The sequence below is a fragment of the Oncorhynchus nerka genome, linkage group LG14 (assembly GCF_034236695.1).
Source record: "Oncorhynchus nerka isolate Pitt River linkage group LG14, Oner_Uvic_2.0, whole genome shotgun sequence".
Classification (NCBI taxonomy): Eukaryota; Metazoa; Chordata; class Actinopteri; order Salmoniformes; family Salmonidae; genus Oncorhynchus; species Oncorhynchus nerka.
Genome location: NC_088409.1, coordinates 84,934,834 through 84,944,830, shown reverse-complemented (window position 1 = coordinate 84,944,830; position 9,997 = coordinate 84,934,834). Strand labels below are relative to the sequence as shown.

At 46.3% G+C, this 9,997-nt stretch overlaps 1 protein-coding gene across 2 annotated transcripts; it reads right to left on the bottom strand.

Annotated features, from left to right (window-relative positions):
* Window positions 1-4,517: 4,517 nt before the first annotated feature.
* On the bottom strand, window positions 4,518-7,524 carry LOC115141979 (major histocompatibility complex class I-related gene protein). Of its 2 annotated transcripts, none has more exons than XM_029681418.2 (5): window positions 7,409-7,524; window positions 6,950-7,207; window positions 6,468-6,740; window positions 5,214-5,498; window positions 4,518-5,123 (listed from the first exon to the last, which is right to left on the bottom strand). In XM_029681418.2, the coding sequence occupies exons 1-5, from the start codon at window positions 7,452-7,454 to the stop codon at window positions 4,999-5,001; spliced, it is 987 nt and encodes a 328-aa protein (XP_029537278.1). In that variant the 5' UTR covers window positions 7,455-7,524; the 3' UTR covers window positions 4,518-4,998. The 2 variants fall into 2 exon arrangements, with proteins under 2 accessions (XP_029537278.1, XP_029537279.1); XM_029681419.2 differs by having other exon boundaries at window positions 5,214-5,403.
* Window positions 7,525-9,997: the final 2,473 nt, after the last annotated feature.

Genomic DNA, 9,997 nt, shown 5'->3' with positions numbered 1-9,997 from the left:
TTCTGTTGGCTGTACTCTCCTGAGGGTAGACTGTTTCCTTCTCTGTGCTCTGGCTGTTCCTTCTGTTGGCTGTACTCCTGAGGGTAGACTATTTCCTTCTGTTGGCTGTGCCCTCCTGAGGGTAGACTGTTTCCTTCTGTTGGCTGTGCCCTCCTGAGGGTAGACTGTTTCCTTCTGTTGGCTGTGCTCTCCTGAGGGCAGACTATTTCCTTCTGTTGGCTGTACTATCCTGCGGGCAGACTGTTTCCTTCTGTTGGCTGTGCCCTCCTGAGGGTAGACTGTTTCCTTCTGTTGGCTGTGCTCTCCTGAGGGCAGACTGTTTCCTTCTGTTGGCTGTACTATCCTGAGGGCAGACTGTTTCCTTCTGTTGGCTGTAGTATCCTGAGGGCAGACTGTTTCCTTCTGTTGGCTGTGCCCTCCTGAGGGTAGACTGTTTCCTTCTGTTGGCTGTGCTCTCCTGAGGGCAGACTGTTTCCTTCTGTTGGCTGTACTCTCCTGAGGGCAGACTGTTTCCTTATGTTGGCTGTGCCCTCCTGAGGGTAGACTGTTTCCTTCTGTTGGCTGTACTCTCCTGAGGGCAGACTGTTTCCTTATGTTGGCTGTGCCCTCCTGAGGGTAGACTGTTTCCTTCTGTTGGCTGTGCCCTCCTGAGGGTAGACTGTTTCCTTCTGTTGGCTGTGCTCTCCTGAGGGCAGACTATTTCCTTCTGTTGGCTGTACTATCCTGAGGGCAGACTGTTTCCTTCTGTTGGCTGTAGTATCCTGAGGGCAGACTGTTTCATTCTGTTGGCTGTACTATCCTGAGGGTAGACTGTTTCCTTCTGTTGGCTGTGCTCTCCTGAGGGCAGACTGTTTCCTTCTGTTGGCTGTGCTCTCCTGAGGGTAGACTGTTTCCTTCTGTTGGCTGTGCTCTCCTGAGGGCAGACTGTTTCCTTCTGTTGGCTGTGCTCTCCTGAGGGCAGACTGTTTCCTTCTGTTGGCTGTGCTCTCCTGAGGGCAGACTGTTTCCTTCTGTTGGCTGTGCCCTCCTGAGGGTAGACTGTTTCCTTCTGTTGGCTGTACTATCCTGAGGGCAGACTGTTTCCTTCTGTTGGCTGTGCCCTCCTGAGGGTAGACTGTTTCCTTCTGTTGGCTGTGCTCTCCTGAGGGCAGACTGTTTCCTTCTGTTGGCTGTACTATCCTGAGGGCAGACTGTTTACTTCTGTTGGCTGTACTATCCTGAGGGCAGACTGTTTCCTTCTGTTGGCTGTACTCTCCTGAGGGTAGACTGTTTCCTTCTGTTGGCTGTACTATCCTGAGGGTAGACTGTTTCCTTCTGTTGGCTGTACTATCCTGAGGGCAGACTGTTTCCTTCTGTTGGCTGTACTATCCTGAGGGCAGACTGTTTCCTTCTGTTGGCTGTGCCCTCCTGAGGGTAGACTGTTTCCTTCTGTTGGCTGTGCTCTCCTGAGGGTAGACTGTTTCCTTCTGTTGGCTGTGCTCTCCTGAGGGCAGACTATTTCCTTCTGTTGGCTGTACTATCCTGAGGGCAGACTGTTTCCTTCTGTTGGCTGTACTATCCTGAGGGCAGACTATTTCCTTCTGTTGGGTGTACTCTCCTGAGGGTAGACTATTTCCTTCTGTTGGCTGTGCCCTCCTGAGGGTAGACTGTTTCCTTCTGTTGGCTGTACTCTCCTGAGGGTAGACTGTTTCCTTCTGTTGGCTGTGCTCTCCTGAGGGTAGACTATTTCCTTCTGTTGGCTGTACTATCCTGAGGGTAGACTATTTCCTTCTGTTGGCTGTGCCCTCCTGAGGGTAGACTGTTTCCTTCTGTTGGCTGTGCCCTCCTGAGGGTAGACTGTTTCCTTCTGTTGGCTGTGCTCTCCTGAGGGCAGACTGTTTCCTTCTGTTGGCTGTGCTCTCCTGAGGGCAGACTGTTTCCTTCTGTTGGCTGTGCTCTCCTGAGGGCAGACTGTTTCCTTCTGTTGGCTGTGCCCTCCTGAGGGTAGACTGTTTCCTTCTGTTGGCTGTACTATCCTGAGGGCAGACTGTTTCCTTCTGTTGGCTGTGCTCTCCTGAGGGTAGACTGTTTCCTTCTGTTGGCTGTACTCTCCTGAGGGCAGACTATTTCCTTCTGTTGGCTGTACTATCCTGAGGGCAGACTGTTTCCTTCTGTTGGCTGTAATATCCTGAGGGCAGACTATTTCCTTCTGTTGGGTGTACTCTCCTGAGGGTAGACTATTTCCTTCTGTTGGCTGTGCCCTCCTGAGGGTAGACTGTTTCCTTCTGTTGGCTGTACTCTCCTGAGGGTAGACTGTTTCCTTCTGTTGGCTGTACTGTCCTGAGGGCAGACTGTTTCCTTATGTTGGCTGTGCCCTCCTGAGGGTAGACTGTTTCCTTCTGTTGGCTGTACTCTCTTGAGGGCAGACTGTTTCCTTATGTTGGCTGTGCCCTCCTGAGGGTAGACTGTTTCCTTCTGTTGGCTGTGCTCTCCTGAGGGCAGACTGTTTCCTTCTGTTGGCTGTGCTCTCCTGAGGGTAGACTGTTTCCTTCTGTTGGCTGTGCTCTCCTGAGGGCAGACTATTTCCTTCTGTTGGCTGTACTATCCTGAGGGCAGACTGTTTCCTTCTGTTGGCTGTAATATCCTGAGGGCAGACTATTTCCTTCTGTTGGGTGTACTCTCCTGAGGGTAGACTATTTCCTTCTGTTGGCTGTGCCCTCCTGAGGGTAGACTGTTTCCTTCTGTTGGCTGTACTCTCCTGAGGGTAGACTGTTTCCTTCTGTTGGCTGTACTGTCCTGAGGGCAGACTGTTTCCTTATGTTGGCTGTGCCCTCCTGAGGGTAGACTGTTTCCTTCTGTTGGCTGTACTCTCCTGAGGGCAGACTGTTTCCTTATGTTGGCTGTGCCCTCCTGAGGGTAGACTGTTTCCTTCTGTTGGCTGTGCTCTCCTGAGGGCAGACTGTTTCCTTCTGTTGGCTGTGCTCTCCTGAGGGTAGACTGTTTCCTTCTGTTGGCTGTGCTCTCCTGAGGGCAGACTGTTTCCTTCTGTTGGCTGTGCTCTCCTGAGGGCAGACTGTTTCCTTCTGTTGGCTGTGCTCTCCTGAGGGCAGACTGTTTCCTTCTGTTGGCTGTGCCCTCCTGAGGGTAGACTGTTTCCTTCTGTTGGCTGTGCTCTCCTGAGGGCAGACTGTTTCCTTCTGTTGGCTGTGCTCTCCTGAGGGCAGACTATTTCCTTCTGTTGGCTGTACTATCCTGAGGGCAGACTGTTCAGTGTGAAGCAGCCTCCAGCGATGGTGTTTGTTATGGACTCCACAGGCAGCATGTTTGATGTTTGAGGAGATCACTACTGCTCGCCTCCGTGCCCACTTCATTATCCAGACCCGCGCCAACACCCCCGAGCAGTCTGGCACCTTCCTGCTGGTGCCCTTCTATGACCCAGGTGAGGGGAGAGGGAGAGGGCATGACCGGGCCAGGGGGTTAGGGGTTAAGGTCAGGGCCAAACCCCTGTGCCGAAAGTGTGTTACAGGCAAAACTCCTTTCTTCAGTTTATTTAATGTACACATACTAATCACCTTGCCCATCCCTCTATATGTCATAATTTCCTGTGTAGTATCCCTGGTATTACATCCTGTTCCCTTCTCCCCCAGGATCCTGACATGTCTCCCCCATCTTGCTCCACCATGCGAGTAGAGCACACCTGCCCAGGCCAGATGGACTGTCTCTCTGGCCTGGCTTCCCTCAAGCTCTCCCTGGGTCAGGGCGTTCTTACCCTGCTCCACGGCCCCACAGACCCCCCCAGGGTACAGCCTAGAGGAGAACCAGCCCACCCCCAACCACAACCAGAGAGACAGGGAGCAGACAAGCCTAGCACAGGGGGAGAATGGCCATGCTGAACTGAGACCCAGGCTGGTACAAGGTAACCCTCCTCTGAACGTGGCCCAGTGGACAGGTGGATTGCCCTGTGGGTGAGGTACGCCTCCCCCTGCTGCGAGACGGGACTGGCAATGTGCGGCGCTGCCATCTGACCTCCAGCCAGCAGAGGGGTATGTGGGAGAGGAGTGGAGTGTTAAACAGGGCTGTAGAAAAGCCACTGCAAAGTTACTTCCTGTTTCCATTGTTGTTGAGTTTGATTTGGACTGTTCCACTGTAGGTTGATGTGGGAACATTTCTCTATGTCAAATAAGCTTTAAGATGTTCTGTAACCAAAAGGCTTCTGTTTTTATGGGCCACTTGAAGAATACTTTAGACTTCAATTCCTCACTTGAAAACACACTGTAACTGGAAACCCTACACTGGAAAACAGACAATGATTAATTAAGTTGTGTTTTTTAAATTGTATTTAAATAAATGATGTGTTTTTTTAAACTTGAATTTTCCATGAATGTAGTTCCTTCAGTCCGAACCATGTTAAAATCAAATCACAACGTATTTAAAGTACATTTCACAGTCAAAACACACTTCACAGAAGGAAAAACAAGACCGTTGAAATATATCTCCTTCTCCATGGAGTTACTTCCTGATGTTAGCCACTCCTTCAATGACATACTCAAATGTTTATTTGTTGTTTAGATTACATCTTGCAGCTCGTAAAATAAGAACAGGACAACAACAAAAAATTGTAACATCAACCACAACAACAAAAGCAGCAATTTTAACATTTATAAATGACTTTAGGGTTGTATAGCGCATCAACCACAACAACAAAAGCAGCAAGTCTAACATTATGTAAATGACTTTAGGGTTGTATAGAGCATCAACCACAACAACAAAAGCAGCAAGTCTAACATTATGTAAATGACTTTAGGGTTGTATAGAGCATCAACCACAACAACAAAAGCAGCAAGTCTAACATTATGTAAATTACTTTAGGGTTGTATAGAGCATCAAATGCATACAGACTTACTCTGGGTTTTGTGCTGAATAAACAGGAAAGGGAAAAATCTTTCAAATGTGTGTGAGGGGTCATTAAGCTCTTGTTTACTTTACTCTGATCAGAAATAACACCTAGTGCAGCAAGCATTAAGATTGACTCTTACCTACTGCTCTCCTCCATACTAAATACTTGATTAGGACAGTGAGTATCAAGACTACAGATACAATGATGACTATAGCCATGAGCACATTGGCCAGGTTCTTCTTTGGCGCTAGAAAAAGACATACATATGAACATATTACATGCTGTAGTATATCTTCAGCTGATTCAATTGTAAATGATATTGGGAAATGTACCCTACCCCAGGTTACTGTGATGTTCCCAGCTATACTGCTGTGGAGCACCAGGCAGCTGTAGCTCTGGGTGTCCTGGGCTTCCTGTGGGACAGTCAGGCTCTTCCTCAGCTGGTATGAACCGTCTCCGTTGGGCAGCACCTCCCCACTGCTCACCCTGTCTACCATGGGAAGCCCCTCTGCCCCCAGCCACTCCACCTGCACCGCCCGAGGGTAGAACCCTGTCACATGACATGTGACCTCCACCTCGGAGTTGCCATGAGGCGGTCTCTCAAACAGACTCACCGCAGGGACTTAAGAGGAACATTACAGACATGTGTTGTTTGTTAACTACAAAATGTCACATCTCGAAGAACATATACAGTGCCTTTGGAAAGTATTCAGACCCCTTGACTTTTTGCACATTTTGTTATGTTACAACCTTATTCTAAAATGTATTAAATTGTTTTTTCCCCTCATCAAACCTACGCACAATACCCCACAATGACAAAGCAAAAACTGTTTTTTAGAAGTTTTTGCTAATAAAAAATAAATAAATGATATCACATTTACATAAGTATTCAGACCCTTTATTCAGTAATTTGTTGAAGCACCTTTGGCAGCGATTACAGCCTTGAGTCTTCTTGGCTATGACGCTACAAGCTTGGCACACCTGTATATGGGTGTTTCTCTTATTATTCTCTGCAGATCCGCTCAAGCTCTGTCAGGTTGGATGGGGACTGTTGCTGCACAGCTATTTTCAGGTCTCTCCAGAGATGTTCGATCTGGGCTCTGGCTGGGCCACTCAAGAACATTGAAAGACATGTCACGAAGCCACTCCTGCAGTGTCTTGGCTGTGTGCTTAGGGTCGTTGTCCTGTTGAAAGATGAACCGTGGCCCCAGTCTGAGAACCTGCTACAGAGCGTTCAATTTTGAGTCTCATAGCAAAGGGTCTGAATACTTATGTAAATAAGTTATTTCTGTTTTAGTTTTTTTTAACACATTTGCAGCAATTTCTAAAAACCTGTTTTCGCATTGTCATTTTGGGGTATTGTGTGTAGATTGCTGAGGATTTCTTTTTTATTCATCCATTTTAGTATAAGGCTGTAATGTAAACAAAGTGTGGAAAAAGTCAAGGGGTATGAATACTTTCCGAAGGCACTGTATAGCTTGTGCTCTGGGGCAATGATTTTGTTTAATGGAAAGGAGAACATAGGTATGGTAAGTGCAATACCTCGTTGAGGTTTTACAAAATGTACCGGTTAATAAAGGTGTGTTGTTACCTTTGGGTTCTCGAACTGTAACGCTAAACTCTAACAGTTTCTCCAGCCACCGGATGCATCCAGATTCGTAATGAATGACCAGCCTAACAAGATCTTCTACATCTGTTTCCCTTTTTCTTTTGTAAAAAACAGCATGGGAAACTGCAGCTGTCCATGTTCTGGTCGATACATCGAAGCTGACAAAGTCCTTGCCATCATATGCATGGCTCATAAAGGCCTCTGTGGTTCCGTCCGACTTCCATCCACAGCGTCCGTGAGCTTGGTAAAAGTGATCTGTATGACACATCAAATGACCATAATAAATCAGCACCATTTACTTCAAATATAGACTGCTGGTTAAAAGTATCAGCTCACAAAGGTAGGCTAATGGCTGCAACTAGGAAAATATGTTTTTTTGGTTATTGAACCTCTGTATAGCCATGCAATTCTCCTTAAGGCCTTCAGCTCTGTTGCACTGTCTCGGCACACATATTTCGTCTTACCATGTGAATGATTGTAATGTTCACTTGTTACTCTCACGGCAGTATCCATTACATATCGATTAAATTTCAGATTTCGATGAACCTCCTGCCAAAATTCAATTCCCTCAGGGTGGTTCAACCATTCTGGCACTACGGCCTCTTGTTCAGCACTGCTGTTGTAGTAATAGACAATGACATCATCTATCATTACCAACTGGATATTTTTCGGATACAAGGTCCCTTGGGTTGCGATGCAATGGCGATGAAGAGAATGAGGGGCTGGAAGACAACACTTCAAGTTATCGTTTCTGTAGCCTATTTCAATAGACAACGTGAAGACAATATTGTGTAGGGGTTGTGTCTGCTGGGTTTAGCCTATTGAAGCCTTTTCAAAATGTAAAACTGCATTCAGTTTGTTATACTATTACACAACTTGGTGAGACAAGAATGCCAAAAACACAACTCAAATAATGAACTCACCTACGATGGAAAACTGCATGAATGAAATTAAAATTGTGGTTATCATATTTGCAACAACATGTTCTCGTTGGTGTATTCATGAACACAGAAGTGAAAGTGAAAGTGAAATAACATGTGTTCTTCTTCTTCTTCTGTGGATTTTAGGTGTATTACCGCCACCAACTGGACTGGAGTGTGGACCAGGGGGAAGGTCTAAATCCTACCCAATAATCTCGTCTCCCTAAGGAAACAATATACATAATTAAATACTACATCTCCTGAAGATTTCCCCGAAAGTTCACTTAATCCTGGCTCTTCAACCCCATTACCCCTCAAATCTAATAACAAATCGCTCCATTTCTCTCACATATTTCTGGCAATAGAAATAGAACATGTTCCACTGTCTCCATCTCCTCCTAACAATGATCACACCTCCCAGTCGGATGTTTCCCCACCACTTCCAATGTACTATTGAGCCTTATGTGTCCCAGTCTCAGCCTTGTGACTACACTTTCCTCCCTTCTCTCTCGGCCCGAGGACCTCCCTGACCCCACCTCCCTGACCCCACCTTTTCCTGGATCTTATACGTCTTCCCTTACTCTCCCTGTTCCACAACTCTTATACGTCTTCCCTTACTCTCCCTGTTCCACAACTCTTATACATCTTCCCTTACTCTCCCTGTTCCACAACTCTTATACGTCTCCCCTTACTCTCCCTGTTCCACAACTCTTATACGTCTTCCCTTACTCTCCCTGTTCCACAACTCTTATACGTCTCCCCTTACTCTCCCTGTTCCACAACTCTTATACGTCTTCCCTTACTCTCCCTGTTCCACAACTCTTATACGTCTTCCCTTACTCTCCCTGTTCCACAACTTTTATACGTCTTCCCTTACTCTCCCTGTCCCACAACTCTTATACGTCTTCCCTTACTCTCCCTGTTCCACAACTCTTATATGTCTTCCCTTACTCTCCCTGTTCCACAACTCTTATACGTCTCCCCTTACTCTCCCTGTTCCACAACTCTTATACGTCTTCCCTTACTCTCCCCGTTCCACAACTCTTATACGTCTTCCCTTACTCTCCCTGTTCCACAACTCTTATACGTCTTCCCTTACTCTCCCTGTTCCACAACTCTTATACGTCTTCCCTTACTCTCCCTGTTCCACAACTCTTATACGTCTTCCCTTACTCTCCCTGTTCCACAACTCTTATACGTCTTCCCTTACTCTCCCTGTTCCACAACTCTTATACGTCTTCCCTTACTCTCCCTGTTCCACAACTCTTGCCACTTATTTTTACCCACTGTTCTTATTAACCCCTTGGCTTCTGCTCCTGCTTGGAAATAATATCCACTTCCTCGTTCCCCTCTACTCCCACATGAGCCGGTACCCAGAGGAACATCACAAATACCCCCATCTCTTTCACCCTAAACAAACACTGCTAAACCTCATACAATACATCCTGTCTGCTCTGAGATACACATGAATTTAAGCTCATCAGTGCTGTACAGGATTCAGAGCAGATGAGTACCCTGTCTGGCCTCACCACCTCCACCTACTCTGCAGCCAATTATATGGCCAACAACTCCATTGTGTAAACAGATAAATGTTCTATTGCTCTTTTTGTCACTGCCACCTTAAACTCAGGAACACTAAAAGCTGCTCCTCTCCTCCCTGGTTTAGGGTCCTTAGATCCATCTGTTAATATAGTCAGAAAGCATAGTATTGTGTTTATAAATGTTCACTTACAACTGAATCTACTCCTTCCTCAACAGCTCTCAAGCAACCATAGATCTACCCCTGGCTGAGGGAGAAACCAAGATGGGATGGCAGGAAGAAGCACAGAGAGGCTAAACTCCCTCCCAAACAACCCCATCTCTCTCGCCATGCAATTGCAAATCCACCCAGCTTGTATTCAGATTTTGTTCATGTTCCTAGCACTGAAGGAGTACCTTTTTTGTAGGATGTTTAATCGTATGTCCTTGTAGATTTACCCAATATGTCATGGCTAGCTGTTGTCTTCTTAACTTCTTAATGACATCTCTCCCAACTCTACCTGCATTGCTGCCACCGGAGAGGTCCTAAGTGTTCCACAACATATTCTTAGGGCTTGGGCCTGGATAACATCAGGCTTTTTTAAAGATGTCTGAGCAGCTGATCCATATGCTATACTTCCATAATCCATTACTGACCTTAACAGCGCTATATACAGTGCCTTGCAAAAGTATTCGGCCCCCTTGAACTTTGCGACCTTTTGCCACATTTCAGGCTTCAAACAAAGATATAAAACTGTATTTTTTTGTGAAGAATCAACAACAAGTGGGACACAATCATGAAGTGGAACGACATTTATTGGATATTTCAAACTTTTTTAACAAATCAAAAACTGAAAAATTGGGCGTGCAAAATTATTCAGCCCCCTTAAGTTAATACTTTGTAGCGCCACCTTTTGCTGCGATTACAGCTGTAAGTCGCTTGGGGTATGTCTCTATCAGTTTTGCACATCGAGAGACTGAAATTTTTTCCCATTCCTCCTTGCAAAACAGCTCGAGCTCAGTGAGGTTGGATGGAGAGCATTTGTGAACAGCAGTTTTCAGTTCTTTCCACAG